General features: G+C 30.6%; 1 protein-coding gene across 1 annotated transcript; it reads right to left on the bottom strand.

Annotated features, from left to right (window-relative positions):
* On the bottom strand, positions 1-18,458 carry rcl1 (RNA terminal phosphate cyclase-like 1). The gene is made up of 9 exons (XM_051111075.1): positions 18,291-18,458; positions 16,279-16,350; positions 16,025-16,200; positions 14,842-14,916; positions 14,542-14,666; positions 10,944-11,069; positions 10,625-10,781; positions 2,168-2,271; positions 1-374 (listed from the first exon to the last, which is right to left on the bottom strand). The coding sequence occupies exons 1-9, from the start codon at positions 18,403-18,405 to the stop codon at positions 221-223; spliced, it is 1,104 nt and encodes a 367-aa protein (XP_050967032.1). The 5' UTR covers positions 18,406-18,458; the 3' UTR covers positions 1-220.
* Between the last annotated feature and the right edge of the window lie 1,391 nt (positions 18,459-19,849).

Genomic DNA, 19,849 nt, shown 5'->3' with positions numbered 1-19,849 from the left:
TCAGCAAAGAAACGGCACATGCGTTTATTACTCGCACCTCAATCTGAAAATGCATTGTGAAGCACAAAACTGCCTCTCAACGTGGTACAAAAGCAAAGTTCAGCAGACGTTTCTTCATGAAAGAACATGGGAATGTCATTATTCCACTGTAAAATACAAAAACGCTATAAAACATTGAATAGAACTAAATTTTTCAGTCCTAAGGAGACACTCAGAGTCTTTATTTGATGGTTTTGCTGATGTTGCTGTATCCGGCTCCCACACACGTCATCAGGACCTTCTCTCCTCCTTTCTGTTCATCTTCTCCAGGTTTCTGTTGCTCGATCTTGAACATGATCTGAAAGAAGTCTCTGATGTGTCTCAGGAATTCGATCCTGCGTGGAAAACGGTGAGAGTTAAAAGATGCTTTCAACAAGGAGAAATCACTGCTAACAGTGTCGTTACCATAGTAAGGGACCAAAAAACATGGTATTACCATGGTACAAGAGCATGGTAGTAGGATTTCTCTGAAACTTTATTGCAGGGAGTTTGAGAGTTGATTTAAAGCTAATAATAAGCCAAGGAAATAATTTTCGTTTAGCTTGCTGTGCTAAAATAGCATACTAAAAACTGGAATAAAAATGTATTTAAAAAACAAACAAACACTTAATGTACTAAAATAACAAGCACTGAAATAATTAATAAAAAACACTTGATGTACTTATATAACAAAAAATGTAAATAAAATATTAATAAAAATGAAAACAAAAAATAATGTAATAAAACAAAAACAAAATTAATAATTAAAAACTTCATGTATTAAAATAAAAACTGAAATAAAAAAATGTATAAAAAAAACACTTGATGTACTTTAATAAAAAAATGTAAATAAAAATAATTAATTAAAAAAAACACTAGATGTACTAAAATAACAAAAATATAAATACAATTAATACACAATGAAAAACTTGATGTATTAAAATAAAAACTGAAATAAAAATTAATTTAAAAACACTTAATGTACTAAAATAACAAAATTGTAAATAAAAGTAAAAAAAAAAAAACCACTAGATGTACAAAAATAACAAAAATGTAAAACGTACTAAAACAAAATTAATAAACAATGAAAAACTTGATGTATTAATAAAACAAAAACTGAAATAAAAATTAAAAAACATTTTGATGTACTAAAATAACAAAAATGTAAAAAAAATTAATCAAAAACAAAATTAATAAACAATTAAAAACAATGTATTAAAATAAAAAAAATTAAAAAAAAACCCCGATGCACTAAAATAACAAACTGAAATAAAGTTATGAAAAAAACACTTGATGTACTAAAATAAAAACTCATGTAAAATTACTCAAATAAAAAAAACAAACTCATATACAAAATAAAACTGAAATAAAAATTAACAAATAATTTTTTTAAATAAATCATGAACATATTAAATAAGAAGAAAATAAATGATTAATACATAATATAGCTAATATAATGTAAAATTCGATCAAAAATAACGTAACGTAAAACACCAAAAAGGGTTAACATAGTTAACTAAAATTAAAACTAACATCAGAAAACATTTTTGTTATTTCAAATAAAATAAATGTTAACTGAAATAAAATAATATATTAAAAAATGATTTTTATCTCAGTTAGTTGCCAAGTAAAAATTATTATTTTTTCCTCATTTTTCATTTAGTTTAACCTGATGTACTAAAATAACTAAAATATAAAAATAAAAACAAATTTAAACCATTAATAAAATCTATAACAGTATCTTAATGCTACTAAAACACACTGATCAAAAGGAAAATATTCTGATAATTTTTTCAGCACAAATCTCCTGCGCATTTATGGAGCTGGAGTCCACAGGAGTCGATCCACCGGAGGAGAAACACGTGTTGGCACCGTCAATCTTCAGTTATCATAGTACTGTACTTGACAGGCACACAGCACCGGTACCATGATAACTGAAAATGGACAATTCATGTAAGAGTATCCATGTCAAATGGCACCAAGGTAATAGTAAAAGTAGAGACAGCAGCTTTTCTGCATCACATGGAAAAGTTGCAAGCAGCTTGAAATGACATTTGATTCTTTTTGTATTCTGCATTTCATTTTTGAATGTTTACTTGAAAACATTTCATCTGCTTTTAATCCTTTAGTTGTGTGTGTGAGCGCTTACGTGTAGGGTGAAAGGGGTCCTAACAGTGTTTTAGACACATCCTGCTGGCCTAACGTCATGTACAAGAGAGCCAAACTCTGATTGGTTGAATCCACGCAGCCGCCCTAAAAGAGACAACAAATAAAGGTCAGAATTAAGCCAAAGTAATGCAATAGTTAAATGAAACTAAAACAAACAAAAAATTATTTGATTTTAGCTAGCTGCCAAGGTAATCATTTTCATTTAGTTTAGCTTGAAATAAAAGTTAATAAAAAACACTTGATGTACTAAAACAACAAACACTGAAATAATTAATAATAAAAAAAAAAAACAAACACAAAAAAACACTGAAATAACTAATAAAAAACACTTGATCTACTAAAATAAAAAATAAAAACAAAAAAACACAAACTAAAATATAAAATTAATAATAAAACAAAAACTTGACGTATTAAAATAACAAAAACTGAAATAAAAATGTACAAAAAAGAAATTTGATGCACTAAAATAAACTGAAATAAAAAAATGATACACTAAAATAACAAAAACTGAAATGAAATAAATACAAAAAAACAATTCGATTTACTAAAATAACAAACACTGAAATAATTAATAAAAAACAACAAATGAATAAAATGAATAAAAAACACCTGATCTACTAAAATAAATATGAAAAACTCATGTACTAAAAATGTACACAAAATTTATTTAAAAAAAACCCAAAACTTGATGTTCTAAAATAACAAAAACTAAAATACAAATTAATTTAAAAAAAAAACTTGATGCACTAAAACAAACTGAAAAATAAATATATACATATATACATATATACATACATACATACATATATATATATATATATATACATATATATATATATATATGTACACACACACACATATATATACATACACATACATATACATACACATATATATATATATATATATACTAGGGGTGTGCAAAGCAGCCTTTATTTGTATCTGTATTTGTATTTGTTGAGGGGGGAAAAGTATTTGTATTTGTATTTGCATTCGAGTAAAATTCAAAATAGGCGTAAAAATCCATTTTTTTTTGCGTTACACTTCTACACACTTTTTTTGGAGGACCAAGAGATCTCAGCAACAGCCACACTCTTTTCTATTTGGTTGCCCAAATCCATGTGAGGAGTTTCAACTAAGTTAATGGGTGACGGGAAGCTATGCTAAGGTGAACTGGGGAGTCGATCTCTAAACGTGGGCTATTAAAATTGCTTTTGAATGCGCGCGCGCGTTTTACTTTCGGTTTCGTTTTAACAATGGCGCGAAACTCTCGGCGGTGCTAAGCGTGCATTCCACAATACAAGACATTAATTTAACAAAACTATTCAAAAGTGGTGGGACACAAACGGGATTTTGAAAAGTGTGTCCCCAGTGGAAATTACGCCCCTGCGTGAGTGGAGTTATCATTTGATGTGAATGTATGCCAGAACGTGCGCTGTAGCACAAAATATAGTATATTTCTTCAAAAGCAGATTGTGGAGACATTTTAATTGTCCACAATCAAAAATCGTCATATCACACACCCCTAATTGCAATGTAGTTTGTGCAAATCCGGAACAGAGGTTGGTTAAGAGAGAGAAAAAAACGGCCGGTTCCGAGTTTCAGCGGAGCAGTGTCAGTGACAGGGAGTGATTGACGACTAATATCTAAAATCTGTTAAGAATGTACAGATCGAGTTTCATTAGTTATGGAATGTTGGAGAAAACGGCGAAACTGTCACTGTATCAGCTCACAGCGGTCTGGGCAGTAGTTCGGCTAGCGAAAGTTTTGTAAAGAAATAAAAACAAGTCGCACCGCAACGATTTCTCGCACTCGCACAAATGCTTCCAAATATATTTTGAGGTCGCGCAGATTAAATTTTGGGAGCATATGCCCTGCCCCCAACCCCTCCGACTCCTGAATGTCACCCACTCACTCGCTCATGCGGGCGTGCACTGCGGTCTCATGAGGAAACGCAGCTTTTTTGATATAAAGTTTTTCTTGTTCCCGAATACAAATATTTTTTTAAGTATTTGTTCGAAATAAGTATTTGTAAAAACACGCTATTTGTGCCTTTCCGAATACCGTATTCGGGTTCGGCTCCACCCCTAATATATACATATATACATATATATACACACACACACTATATAACTTGATATACTAAAATAACAAAAACTGGGAAAAAATATATATAGATAAAAAAAAAAAACCTGATATACAAAAATAACTAAAACTGAAATAAACATTAATGATTACAAAAAAAACAACTTGATGTACTAAAATAACAAACACTGAAATAATTAATAAAACCAAAACAAAAACCACGATGTACTAAAATAATAAAAATGGAAAAATTCATAAAAAAAAAACAATGAAAAAAAAAAAAACGTACTAAAATATAAATATTAATTTAAAAACAATTGATGTACTAAAATAACAAAAACTGAAATAAAATGTTTAATACGTTAAATGTTTTAATGTATTAAAAAATAAATAAAATAAAATAAAATAAAAAGTTATGAAAAATATATACATAAACTTGATATACTTAAAAACTGAAATAAAAATTAATACAAAAAAAAAAAACTTATCCTAAAAACAACATCTTAAATGAAATTAATACTGTAAACAACTATTTAAAAAATGTAACTACATTTCAACCAAAAATGGAAAATATAAAAATTAATTTAAAAAAATTAAATGGAAACTATAATAGTAGCTCTAAAACACTACTAAAGTACTAAAATAACACTGAGTGGAGGTTTGTTTAGCAGGTCTCTGCATGTCAAAACTGTTTCTCTGGTGAAAATCATTCACAAGCCTCTGAACACGATGTCACTTTTGTGTAAACGACTCACTGCAGCTATAAATGGACTAACAGCAGTAATCAGCGGGAGAACGTGAGATATTCAGACAAATTTTTCTGGATCTAAAGTCTGAGAGCTTCTCTGACACCAATACATTTATTCTGATACAGCTCCACATTAAACTAATGTTTTACACACTGTAAACCACAAATGCAAAATACATAATTACAGCTTGATCCGTATGCAAACCTGAACTGTTAATATGGTAATATCCACTTTAACCCTCACACAAGAAAAACAACGTAAGAACATGATAATATCTTTGTGTCATTCAATTTATTAGCACTGTGCAAACTCACAAAATGAACCCGGTCATGCAATTAACTAAAAAACACAATTGTACGGTATGTCCTCATTTAAACAGACAGCGACGTGTATCACTAACAAACTGAAAAGTAAAACACATTTGCATTTAGAGCAACAAAATCCTCACCATGAACTGCCACTCCAGTAACATCCAGAACAGACACTCATGTCCAGATGAACAGCTTGATTTGATCATCTAATGTTCATTTTCTGTATCATGTTTGATGAGAAATGATCTAAAACTTTCCCGTAACACCTGGTGGAAAAGTCCCAAACATTTCGCTCCATGAGCGTTAATGAAGGTGAGACTCGAGCCCCGAAAACCTCTCCGAGACCTCGACGCTCCCCACGTGATACTGCTGTCATATTCACCATCTGCGGCTGCACAAATCGTCAAACGTAATTATGAAGCCGCACACTGAACGTCTTTGTCAAACCTGCATAACAAGCGGCCGCATGTTTCCAGGACATGAGATCTCCAGAAACAACCGTCTGTGCTCAGAATCAGGCATACGTGACCATGAAGATCATGGTTCAGCAGAAAAATTCATATTTATTTAACACTTCATCAGCAGCAGAACGAAAATTAAAAAAAGATTTAAAAAAAAATAATTAACAAGGCATTTAAGACAAAAATCCTAAAATACACTAAGGTGCTAACTGCAAAAACTGCTTTTCCTATTTATATACAATATTACATACAACATATAAAATTCTTAAATCAAAAAGGAAAAATTGCCTTGATTTCAGAAAAAATTGACAAAAATGGGGAAGCAAAATAATTTTACTTCAAACAGAAAACAAGCAAAAACTCACTTAATTTTGACTTTAAAATTAATTAATATTTAATATTTCATAATTAATTTTTACTTGTCTAGAAAATCCTTATTGATTTAAGAATTTTTAGACATTTTGGCTGGTAAAAAGTAAGTAAAGCATTTTTTGTAAAAGCATTTTTTGTAATATATGCAACATTGATTTTTTTTTTTTTGTATATTTTGCAGAAAATTCAGCCTAATTTAGACTAAAGATTTTATGCATTGTGGCATTCCTTTTAATAGAACGTAAACACACGTCACCCTAAATTTCTCATTAGTGCAATGTAAAAAAATATATAAATATATTTACATATTTGTTACATATTTTATCCAGCCGTATAAGTGTTAACTAAAACTGAAATTTAATTTAAAACCATTAAAAGGATATTTTTGTTATATGAAATGAAATAAATATGAACTGAAATGAAATAAAATTAAATTAAATTAAATAATTTAAAAAAATGTTTAATTTCAGGCAACATTTCTCACTGTAATATAATTTGATGTACTAAAATAGGAACGAATAAAAAAAGAATAAAACTACTAAAAATAACACAACAAAAAAACAACTTTAAAAAGAGTCAAAACATTAAAAAGGTTCAAACATTAATAAAACTATTAATAAAAATATGAATAAAACTAAGCATCTTAATGATACAAAATTAATTATTTCATTTTCTTTTTTCATTTTTATTTCATTTTATGTCATTTATTACCGATTATATATTTTAATAATAAATATTAAACAATCTGGTGTAAATGTTGCAGCTCAGCATAATTTAAAAGGTAAATAATGTTAAATACTGTCATGATGATGTAGAAATGCTTTACCAAAAATAAATAAATAAATAAATAAATAATAATTAAAAATAAATAAATAAATAAATAAAATAAATATATATATATATATATATATATATATATATATATATATACACATATACATATACATATATACATATATATATATATATATATATATATTTCTATGACAGGTTGATGAGAGTCATACAAGTGGACGCTCTTCTGGACGCGGTCAATGCTCTCGTCCCACTGACACAAACAAGGACAGGAGTGTGTCAGTGACCGTACCGCTCTGCCAAAACACGCTCAATACAAACAAGCGCATGCGTCATTCAGAAAACTGCTGAAAAGAACCAACTCATTCTCAAAAACACACAAAAACAACATCTAGGAATGCTGGCTGATCTGTGACTGACAGACAAAAAAAAAAAAAAAACAACATCTAATGATAGAAGAGATCATTTAAGTTGGCACTTTGATCCTCATCAATGAATTTTACCAAATGAAGATTAAAAATTGCACAATTGCACAATTATGCTATTGTGTTATTAACATGTTTGAGCAACAAAAACAGGTTTCATTTTGGACAAAAACACTCCCATATTTCCTGCAATGCTAGCACAAAAACAGTTTAATTACTGCATGATAAAAAGCCTTTTAAAGCTGCTTTGTGCAGCTTTGGCACCAAAAAAAAATTGCAAAAATAATGACTGTTTTCAAACAGGTTTCAAACACTCCACCTGTCTGCCACTGGATGAAAAACAAGTGGCTCCGCCCCCAACATCACAGCATTGGCTGATGTGTCCTGTCAGCCCATTTAAGAAACTGACTGCTAGTATTTATAAAAATATATTTATTTTAAAAATACAAAAATAATATTAATTAATAATATAAAATTAAAAAGTACTTGCTTTTATTTAAAACTAAAAATATTAATAACTAGCTACTTATTTCTGTAGTTAATGAGCCAAAATTAAAGAAATAAACAATTAATAAAAACATAATTATATATAAAGATTTAAAAATAATAATAATAATTAAAAAAATAAAAAAAAGAACTTGCTTATGCATTTTATGTGCAAAATAAAAAAATAAACAAATTAAATTAAATTTAAAATTAAATAGAAAAAGTAAAAAAAAATATTAAACAAAAAGAACTTTCTTGTATTAATAACTAAGTACTAATAATGGGCTAATAATAACTAATTATGTATTTAACTAACTAAAAATAAACTTGAATTGATTAAAAAAAAAAATACAATAAATTGCTAATAAATTGCTACTCATGCACTTCATGTTCAAAATAAAAGAAACATGCAAAACACAAATATGATAAAACATTTAAATTAATTTCTTAATATTAGCAAAAAAAAAAATTCATAGAAATGCATTAAAAGCAAAACGTGCTGAATGTGCAGACAGTAAGCAAACATCGCTTCCATTTAAAACATAAAACCAAAAAAATCTACATTTTTAAAGATTGCAAAAAGACAGAATAAACTCACATCATGTTTTCTAGTTTATCCAAGCGCAGCACAGTCAGAACCAGTCTGCATTCAGGAGCTGTTTACTACAGCGACCAACCACCAGCTACTGATTAACCTCAACACAAACAGCCGTGTACAAGCGCGCACACGCACACACAAATGCATGCAGTGGCTGTTGTGTGTGATCAGTGTCTTCAAATATTAACAGCCCTAAAAAGACGCCCCACAACAGCGCTGCCGTCCAGCATTCAGTATAAGACAATCTGAATCAGCCCATTTTAACTCAACTCACATGCCTCACAGCGAGAGACTCGTGGCGTTTGTCTTCCCCGAGAAGCGTATGCTGAGTGTTTATCTGGTGTCAGTACAGTGAGTTACAGTGGATTACGGTTAGACGATGGTAATCCCTTTAGCAGAGCGGATCTAAGCTGCGGCCCGCCGGCACTATCAGCCTGTTCTCAACCACAAACACACACTTTCTCCTCCAAAAACCTTCTCTCATAATAAGATGTAACAGATAAGAATCTATTTCAGTCACCAGGAGACTGTAAACAACCAAATGTGGCATTGATTTTAAGATTCAAATGAAAATGTGAGTGGGAACAAGCACACTTCAGAGTAAAAATCAGATCTTTGAACTTTTTGAAAGTTTGAAACACCCCCTCATCTGTCATTGATTAAATGAACTGGTTGCCCCGCCCCCAAACCACCCAATTGGTTGAGTTCATGATGTCACGTCTCAGTCTGCCATTCAAACAAAAAGTCTTTTCATGTCACTAAGGAATTACAAACTTCAGTTTAATTAAAAAGAATTAACTAGGGCTGTCAGTTTAACACATTAACTTAATTACTTAGATATAAACAAAAATTTTTATAATGTATATTTTTAAAAAAAAAAAAATAACGCAATTCAAATATGCTAACGCAGTTAACGCGTTGGCTCCTCCCCCAGATCTGAACATCATATTTCATACAGTTGACTGTTGACAAATATGATGCAGGGCAACGACTCCATAAATGCAGTTACACTCTAAAATTCAAGATACTGGTACAAAAAAAAAAATCTCATATTTATATATATCACATATCACATGGGCAGCAAGAGCAAAATGACACGAGTGCTGATTTTGTCCCGATCTATCGCGAGCTTAAATGTGATTTCATACAACAGTTGAGAAAATAAAAAGTTGATATTGCATTATATTTTACACACAATATTATGTGTTTTGCTCAAATTTGCAGATAATATATTACCTTTGAAGCCATGGCAGAATTGTTGTGTGTCTTCAAGCAACACGGCAGTGGTTAGTTTCTGAATGAATCCACGTTTTGAACGAATCATGTGAATCAAAGATTCAAAGGCCCATTTATAAAGTGAGCCATTTACTTCATTCCTAAATGAATCGGCCGTTTGAACGAATCGAATGAGTGAATGACTCAAAGACATTTACGGCAACCTGCTGGCAGATTTAGTTTCTTATTTGGAGTATCATTTCCTTAAAAATAAATAAATAAATAAACAAGCAAATAATAAAACATTAAAGGGATAGTTCACCCCCCAAAAAATGTTATTCTGTCATCGTTTACTCAGCCTCATGTCGTTTCAAACCTTTCTTTAGTGAAACATAACAGCAGCTGTTTTGGTTGCCAATGACTTTCATTATATGAACTAAAAATACTGAGATGCTTCTTAAATGATCTTCTTTTATGTTTCATATTTTATGTTAGGTCATTGCAGACTAAATGTTTATGTGTAATAACTTTTATGTTGAATCAAATAATATATTTCTTTCTAAAGCTACAATTTGTAATGTCTACTTGATACTTTCTCATTTAACACAAAAAAAGCTTTAAATAATCGTTTGTGGGTATTTTCACAGTCAAATCTATTTTGCGATGAATTAATTGACATCATGTAATTAATTAGATTAAACATTTTAATTGACTGAGAGCCCTAGAATTAACAAAAATATCTGGCAACACTTTACTATAAAAATGTAAATATGTTCGTTTGCATAAATCAGTGAGCACATTTTTAATTTTTAAATACAAATATATTTATTTAATGTGTATGTGTTTGTTTGTGTGTACTTGTGTGTGTGTTTTGTTACACCCATGAAAAGTTTCTGAAAACCAAAAGTGTGTGAATGTGTGTGTGTTTGGTGATGCTCACCCTATAGATCTCCTCCAGCAGTAGTTTAGCACAGTTTTTGCCCAAGTCCTCCGGCAGCACCGGAGCTCCCTGACCCTGCGGCGTGGACATGACCTCAGCGCCGAGAAATGTGCCGTTCACCGTCTCAGCCACCAGCGTCAGACCGAACCCTGGAGACCTGCACACAAAATACAGTGCATTAGTCACTTCACCATAACCACTGAATCACTAGTTACTAGCACGAGATTAGGTTGTTACTATGGTTACTGAGGAGTTGGCTAGGTCATTGATAAACAGTTCAGCTTTAAACCATCAGCTCAGACTGACTGCAGTAACTCACTTCCCAGAGCTGGCTCCCTTCATGTGGTCGGTGTAGATGTAAATATCTGGGATGAATTTGTTGAGGATGCTCCTGGCCGAGTCCACGATCCTGTTGGCCATCTGAGGAGAAACTCGCACTGAGAATCTGGTACATGTTTGTCAAGGATCAACATTAAACTCTCGAAGGCTCTATGTCACTGCTTTGATTTAACCGGTTAGTATTTAACTTTAAAAAGTGTTCATCAAAAACTGGGGCCATATTCACAAAATATCTTGAGGCAAATAGTAGCTGCTAATTTGTCATTTTAGGAGAAAATCTTAAAAATAATGGTAGTGCCAGTCCTAATTTAAGTTTGCTCTAATAGTACTTCACAAAGTGTTTTAGTGCTAAAACCTGTAGAAGCCTGTTTCAAGTTGCAATTACCTTTTTTTATTTATTAAGTGGCAAAAACGGGCTTCCTTAAAAACCAGCTCCCAAATCTGTGAAATCTTAGCTTACATTTTAAACTCTTGATTTAAATATGGCAACATTTTATTTTAAACTTGATTTGAATATGGCGACATTTTTATTTTAAACTCGTGATTCGAAAATGGTGACATTTTTATTTTAAACTCTTGATTTAAATATGGCAACTTTTTTTATTTTAAACTTGATTTGAATATGGCGACATTTTTATTTTAAACTTTTGATTTGAATATGGCAACGTTTTTATTTTAAACCCATGATTCAAATATGGCGACATTTTTATTTTAAACTCATGATTCGAATATGGCGACATTTTTATTTTAAACTTTTGATTTGAATATGGCAACGTTTTTATTTTAAACCCATGATTCAAATATGGCGACATTCTAAACTCGTGATTCGAAAAAGGCAACATTTTTATTTGAAACTCGTGATTCGAAAATGGCGACTTTTTTTTTTAAACTTTTGATTTGAATATGGCAATGTTTTTATTTTAAACCCATGATTCGAATATGGCGACATTTTTATTTTAAACTTGATTCGAAAATGGCAACTTTTTTACTTGAAACTCGTGATTCAAAAATGGTGACATTTTTATTTTAATCTTTTGATTTGAATATGGCAACGTTTTTATTTTAAACCCATGATTTGAATAAGGGGATATTTTTATTTTAAACCCATGATTCGAATATGGCGACATTCTAAACTCATAATTTGAATATGGCGACATTTTTATTTCGAACTCGTAATTTGAATATGGCAACATTTTTACTTGAAACTCGTGATTCGAAAATGGCGACATTTTAACTTGAAACTCGTGATTCGAAAATGGCAACATTTTTATTTTAAACTTTTGATTTGAATATGGCAACGTTTTTATTTTAAACCCATGATTCGAATATGGCGACATTTTTATTTTAAACTCGTGATTTGAAAATGGCGACTTTTTTTACTTGAAACTCGTGATTCAAAAATGGCGACATTTTTACCTGAAACTTTTGATTTGAATATGGCAACGTTTTTATTTTTAAACCCATGATTCGAATAAGGTGACATTTTTATTTTAAACCCATGATTCAAATATGGCGACATTCTAAACTTGTAATTTGAATATGGCGACATTTTTATTTTAAACTCGTGATTCGAAAATGGCGACTTTTACTTGAAACTTGTGATTCGAAAAAAGGTGACATTTTTACTTGAAACTCGTGATTCGAAAATGGCGACATTTTTATTTTAAACTTTTGATTTGAATATGGCAACGTTTTTATATTAAACCCATGATTCGAATACGGCGACATTTTTATTTTAAACTTGTGATTCGAAAATGGCGACATTTTTATTTAAAACTCGTGATTCGAAAATGGCGACTTTTTTACTTGAAACTTGTAATTCGACAATGGCGACATTTTGAAACTCGTGATTCAAAAATGGCGACATTTTTATTTTAATCTTTTGATTTGAATATGGCAACGTTTTTATTTTAAACCCATGATTTGAATATGGGGATATTTTTATTTTAAACCCATGATTCGAATATGGCGACATGCTAAACTCGTAATTTGAATATGGCGACATTTTTATTTCGAACTCATAATTTGAATATGGCAACATTTTCCTTGAAACTCGTGATTCGAAAACGGCAACATTTTTATTTGAAACTTGTGATTTGAAAATGGCGACATTTTTATTTTAAACTTTTGATTTGAATATGGCAACGTTTTTATTTTGAACCCATGATTCGAATATGGCGACATTTTTATTTTAAGCCCATGATTCAAATATGGCGACATTCTAAACTTGTAATTTGAATATGGCGACATTTTTATTTTAAACTCGTAATTCGAAAATGGCGGCTTTTACTTGAAACTTGTGATTCGAAAAAAGGTGACATTTTTACTTGAAACTTGTGATTCGAAAATGGCGACATTTTTATTTTAAACTTTTGATTTGAATATGGCAACGTTGTTATTTTAAACCCATGATTCGAATATGGTGACATTCTAAACTCGTAATTTGAATATGGCGACATTTTTATTTCCAAAATCGTGATTAGAAAATGGCGACATTTTTATTTCGAACTCGTGATTAGAAAATGGCGACAATTTTATTTGAAACTCGTGATACGAAAATGGCGACATTTTTACTTAGAACTCGTGATTTGAAAATGGCGACATTTTTATTTGAAACTCGTGATACGAAAATGGCGACATTTTTACTTGAAACTCGTGATTCGAAAATGGCGACATTTTTATTTGAAACTTGTGATTCGAATATGGCACCATTTTTATTTTAAACTTTTGATTTGAATATGGCAACGTTGTTATTTTAAACCCATGATTTGAATATGGGGATATTTTTATTTTAAACCCATGATTCGAATATGGCGACATTCTAAACTCGTAATTTGAATATGGCAACATTTTTATTTCGAAATCGTGATTAGAAAATGGCAACATTTTTATTTCGAACTCGTGATACGAAAATGGCGACATTTTTATTTTAGACTCGTGATTCGAATATGGCAACATTTTACTTTTAAACTCGTGATTCAAAAATGGCGACATTTTTATTTGAAACTCGTGATTCGAAAATGGCGACATTTTAATTTGAAACTCGTGATTTGAAAATGGCTACATTTTTATTTTAAACTCGTGATTAGAAAATGGTGACTTTTTTTGAAACTCACAATTGGAACAGGGTGACAATTTTATTTGAAACTCGTGATCCGAAAATGGCAACGTTTTTATTTTAAACTCACCATTTAAATATGGCAACATGATACTCCTACAATATTTCTCTGATTATATGAAATACTCTTCCCCTATCATAGTTTGTAATCTTGATGACATCACCCATAGCAACAAGCTCAACCCCGCCTTCTCTCTTAGTTTAGGATTTCTCCCCATTCCTTATTAAAAGTTGCTCTCAGCAGCTTTGTGAAGAGGTTTGATGAGGAGACTTTTACCTAAGAACATTAACTGCTAATTAGAAGTACTCTTAGTGGTAAAATAAAATGTTTTGTAAAATGGCCCCTGATGCAGAGTTGTGAAACTGGTCACTTGCATTGGAATCCAATAAAATCGTGCTCCCTTAAATACAGAATTGTCAGAATTCCTGGTAACTGGTTTTATTATCAGCGGAAGGATACGCCGTTCCTCGGATCCTCTTGATTTTTCCCGGTTCCGTGAGCTGAATGGGTTTCATGGAGCGGCGAACAGGACAGGTGAAGAGCACCTCACCTCCTCCTGCAGGAGCCATGCCTCGCTTCACCACCTACAAACACCAACACCACAACGCTAGAACACAATCCAACCGCATTTATGCATGTGCCAGATGCTTTTATCCAAAGCAACTTGCATTGCATGCAACATAAATGCTTAATCAGTTCATGCATTCACAGAGAAATTAAGCCAAGTTAATAGGTTGACACACACACATACTGACAGACCTTTATTTCCAGACTGTCTCCATCAATCCCAAACTGCTTCATCAAAGGAATAGCAGTGAGCTTCAGAAGATCCACCTAGAGAAAATGGGCAATTTATACCAATTATTAGACATCAAAGTAGAAGAATCAAATGTGATTACTATAGTATTACACACACACACTCAATATAAAGAATATAACGTGCTTTAAAAAAAAGTTACAAAACAAAATATGAACAAGAATGAAATTTATTAAGATTAACAGTGTCTTTAATTAATTTAAATTAAATAATAATAATAATAATAATAAATTAGTTAAATTAAGTAAAAATATAAATATTAAAAAAAATATATAAACTATAAAAAAATATATACATATAAAAAAGGAAAATAAGAATCCAACAACAAGAAATGGAGAAAAATAAACATTTATAGAAATAAAATCAACTTAACTCAAGTGTAATTCAGTATATGATAAGTCCATGCGCTCTGATATAAATTTTCAGTTTTTAAGATGTATATATTTTACCTTATTCTTATGTTTCATTTGCAAAAAAATACTTCATAGTGTTTATTTTGTAAAAAGACAGAAAATATTGTAAAATTATAAGCAAAATGATCAAAATCATAAACCCTTGCAGCAATTTCACATTAACAAGGCTGATATTAGCATGACTTTTATTAACTTAATAACAAGATTGACATAACATCACTCATATTTATCTCAATAACTCATCTCAATCACAACAATAAAAGCTCATTGGATCTGTGACGTCACATTTTTTATTTAAAGGGATAGTTCACCCAAAAACAAAAATGTAGTTATTACATTTAACATTTTTTACTAATGAGTTTCTTCATTCTGTTGAAAACAAAAGAAGATATTTTAAGAACACTGACAATCAAACAGTTGACGGTAGCCATTGACTTCTATAGTATGGAAACAAATACTATGGAAGTCAATGGCTACCGTCAACTGTCCGGTTTCAAACATTCTTCAAAATATCTTCTTTTGTGTTCAAAAGAAGAAACAAACTCATATAGGTTTGAAACAACATGAGGATGAGTAAATGATGACAGAATTCTCATTTTTGGGTGAACTGTCCTTTTAAAATGACAAATTAAAAATAAAGGTTAGAGGTTTCCATCCCTGACCAGACCGCACAGTTTTTTCTCAAGGAGTTGATTAATGGGCGGAAACTCACCGATGGGTCTGTGGGGTCGTTGGTGACGCCCTTCAGCACGGCTCTGAGCGGCGCCTTCATGAACGGGGCCAACATGAGCAGACCCTCCAGATAATACCCGATAGACCGCTGGACGTGACACTCGTGCTCCACGGAGCCGCCGTACAGCAAACCCGGCTGATAGAACAACACCGTTCCTGCGTCAACACACACATGACGTCAAAGAACAACCAACACACCTGTCAATCAGTCAATCAATGTTCAATAAATCTTACCCGTCTGGTTGATTTCGATTCTGGTGCCGTTGGTCACCTTGTCGAGGAGCCTGATGAAGCTCGCTTCAAAATCTGAACAAACACATTTGATGTTTAGATTTCACTCATTCTTTATCAACAGAGCAAAAACAGATGCACATTTTGAAACACTTAAAAATAAAATACAATAAACAATAAAACAGCCACATTTAAGCCACTGTCGGAAGTTGCTGATATAAAGGCTTGTGCTTAAATGCCTAAAACCATACATTTGCATATGTCTTTTTTATTTATTTATTTATTTTTTACAGAACTATAATGTAGTACAATGCATTTAAAGTGATGTGATGTACAGTGAAGTAAAGGGGATCATGAAGATCATCTAAAAGAGTAAAAAAAAAAAAAAAAAAATCTGAAAAATTTTAAATAATAAAAACAATACATTCACAATAAAGATTGTTATTTTAATTAAAAAAAAATCAAAATATGGTGACAATAACTTATTTTATTTAGAAAATAAACCAGGCAAATAAGTCTATAATAAACAGAGTACAAAAGACAAACAAATAAATAAATTAGTAAAAATAAATAAATAGGACATGGAGTAGTAATTACAAAAAAAAATTTAAATGGGCAAATAAGTCCAGAATAAATAGAGTACAACAAGACAAATAAATAAATAAATAAATAAAAAGGTAATAGAGTAGCATTTTATTTAGAAAACAAAAAGGCAAATAAATACATCTAGAATAAATATAACATAGAATGGCAAATAAATAAATAAATAAATGAGAGAATAAACAAATAAATAAATAAATTAATTAATTAATTAATAGAACATGGCGTAGTATTTTATTTAGAAACTAAACTGGGCAGATAGGTCTAGAATAAACAGAGTACAAAAAGACAAATAAATAAATTAGTAAAAATAAGTAAATAGGATATGGAGTAGTACTTCACAAAAAAATTAAAATGGGCAAATAAGTCTAGAATAAATACAGTACAAAAAGACAAATAAATAAATAAATAAAAAGGTAATAGAGTAGCATTTTATTTAGAAAACAAAAAGGCAAATAAATACATCTAGAATAAATAGAATACAGAATGGCAAATAAATAAATGAGAGAATAAATAAATGAGAGAATAAATAAATAAATAAATAAATAAATAAATAGAACATGACGTATTTTATTTAGAAACTAAACTGGGCAGATAGGTCTAGAATAAACAAATACAATAAGAGTACAAATAAATAAGACAAATAAATAAATGAGTAAAAATAAATAAATAAACAGGACATGGAGTAGTACTTAAAAAATAAACTACGCAAATAAATCAAGAATAGTGTACAAAAGACAAACAAGTAAATAAGTAAAAATAAATATATAGCACATAGAGTAGCATTTTATTTAGAAAACAAAAAGGCAAATAAATACGTCTAGAACAACGACAAATAAATAAATAAATGAGAGAATAAATAAATAAATAAATTAATTAATTAATTAATAGAACATGACGTAGTGTTTTATTTAGAAAATAAACTGGGCAGATAAGTCTAGAATAAACAGCACAAACAGACAAACATATAATAACTAAATAAATAAATAAATAAATAAGACATGGAGTAGCATTTTATTTAGAAAACAAAAAGGCAAATGCGTCTAGAAACAAATAAATAAACAAACATATAGTAGTATTTTACTTAAAAATAAAGAAAAATAATTAAATAAAAACAAAAAATGACAAACAAATAAATAAAAAGTAAATACATCGAAAAAAAGAAACAGACACGCAAAAAACGCAGAATACTGAGACGAAAAATCGTCAATCTGAATCAGAGAAGGAATCATAATTCGAATCTTCATCTCAAAAGTACATCACACAACATGTGCTGTAGATAAACGATTCTGTAATGATAACGCATTTCATATAAAGCCTGTACATTTGTTTTGATGGTGATGAAGAGCTGTTGTTGTTGACTGATTACATACTACGTCACATGTGTCATGTGTGATATTGTGATATAAACGCACCTCGCATGCCAGGGTTGTCATCTTTAGATCTGATGTTTCGTATTTTCACTCGTTTTCCGCTCAGTGTGGACAACACGAGTCTCTGTCTGAAACAGTTACAGCCCTCAAACTCCATGATGTGACGAGACACACGTGTTTCTGCAGCGAACGAGACTCAACACGGACGCGCTACGGGAGCCCGCGACTGACAAAACACAAAACGCGAAGGCGAAAAGATGGCGTTACATCTGATGACAACAAGAGGGCGCCAACTTCCTCAACTTGGACACCTTAGAATAGAGATACACTGTAGAAAATGCATTTTAAATTATTTCAATCTATGCGTTATCATCATGCTAAAGAAACTTATAATTAAATAAGTATTAAATAGAAACCAATTGAAAAGCATAAAATATTTAAAAAATAAATATATTTCAATACTTACATATAAATTATAAAAAATTGTGTTTACAAAATAATATTTTAGTGATTTAATATCTTTGTCATGAATATTAATGCTACATTATTTATTTATCTACTGGTATTGTATCACATTTATTTGTGATTATTAAAATGAAAGACTTTACAGGCATTGATTGACACTTTTGAAAACTTCTTGTTTGGAAAAGCAACGGTACATATACTACGTACGATATTTTCATATTCATTAGTGTTTTTGTATCTTTTTTAAACATCATTTTACAAAACCAAGACAAAGCACAAAAATCAAGGAAATATTATTTAAGGTATAGCTCATTTATTAGTTAATCTAATTTCAATAAAACACAAATATGACATTCATTCACAGACCTTTTGTGAATTTACAGCGGATTCAGGTTAGTATGTATTCAGTGACATATTTTATACATTTTATAATTAGCTAAGCAGATGCATTTTCCCTAGTGAAGATATATTTTCCAATTTTAGACTACCACATTAAAAGCATGACGGTTTAATCCTGCCTTGACCTCCTTTAACTTGTCAGAAAGCTTCACTGCATTTATCAGACACATTGCATAAAGCGAACTAAGAAAAAGGAACGACACAATCATGAAGTGAAAGTGTAAATGAAACAAAGTGTGGAATTATAATGAGTTTCCTTGAAAGACTGGTCGAGAGGAATGCTGTAGATCTGCTCAAATAACATGCACATTTGATCTCACTATAGGAAACAGCACATATAAACGTTTTAAACGAACACTTATGGATGTTCATTTGTAACAGATAAATACCAAATGCTAATAATATCAAAGGCTGGATGTTACAAATGTTGCAACAAACTGTGTTACACTCACACTGTATCATTAAGACACTGGCCTAGAGTTTTTATTAGGTTAGCTTGAGAAAGCCCACTGAAAGATCTACTGATCTGCTACTTAAGCTTTTTATTCTTCTTCTTCTGAGCCAAATTCCTGAACGCTACTCCTCCTAGAGCTTTCAAGCTAGAAACACCAAACTCAGCCCAGCTCTTCAGACTGATCTGACTCGGGTTGCTGTCTCTTTTCTAACTGATCCGACGTATAGTTTTCATAAAAGTAAAGATGAAAAATCATAAAAAATCCCTTAGACTTACATCGACG

This window comes from Labeo rohita, chromosome 5, assembly GCF_022985175.1.
Source record: "Labeo rohita strain BAU-BD-2019 chromosome 5, IGBB_LRoh.1.0, whole genome shotgun sequence".
Lineage (NCBI taxonomy): Eukaryota > Metazoa > Chordata > Actinopteri > Cypriniformes > Cyprinidae > Labeo > Labeo rohita.
Note: the sequence above shows the minus strand (reverse complement) of the source record. Positions and strands in the feature narration are given on the sequence as shown.

Bases quoted from the DNA above. Each gene is read 5' to 3' on its own strand.
- rcl1 (XM_051111075.1), bottom strand. From the start codon at position 18,405: ATGGAGTTTGAGGGCTGTAACTGTTTCAGACAGAGACTCGTGTTGTCC. The intron at 16,201-16,278 runs GTAAGATTTATT...GTGTTGACGCAG, and splicing joins AATCGAAATCAACCAGACGG to GAACGGTGTTGTTCTATCAG. The intron at 2,272-10,624 runs GTGAGCATCACC...TGTCTCTTTTAG, and splicing joins TGCTGGAGGAGATCTATAGG to GGCGGCTGCGTGGATTCAAC.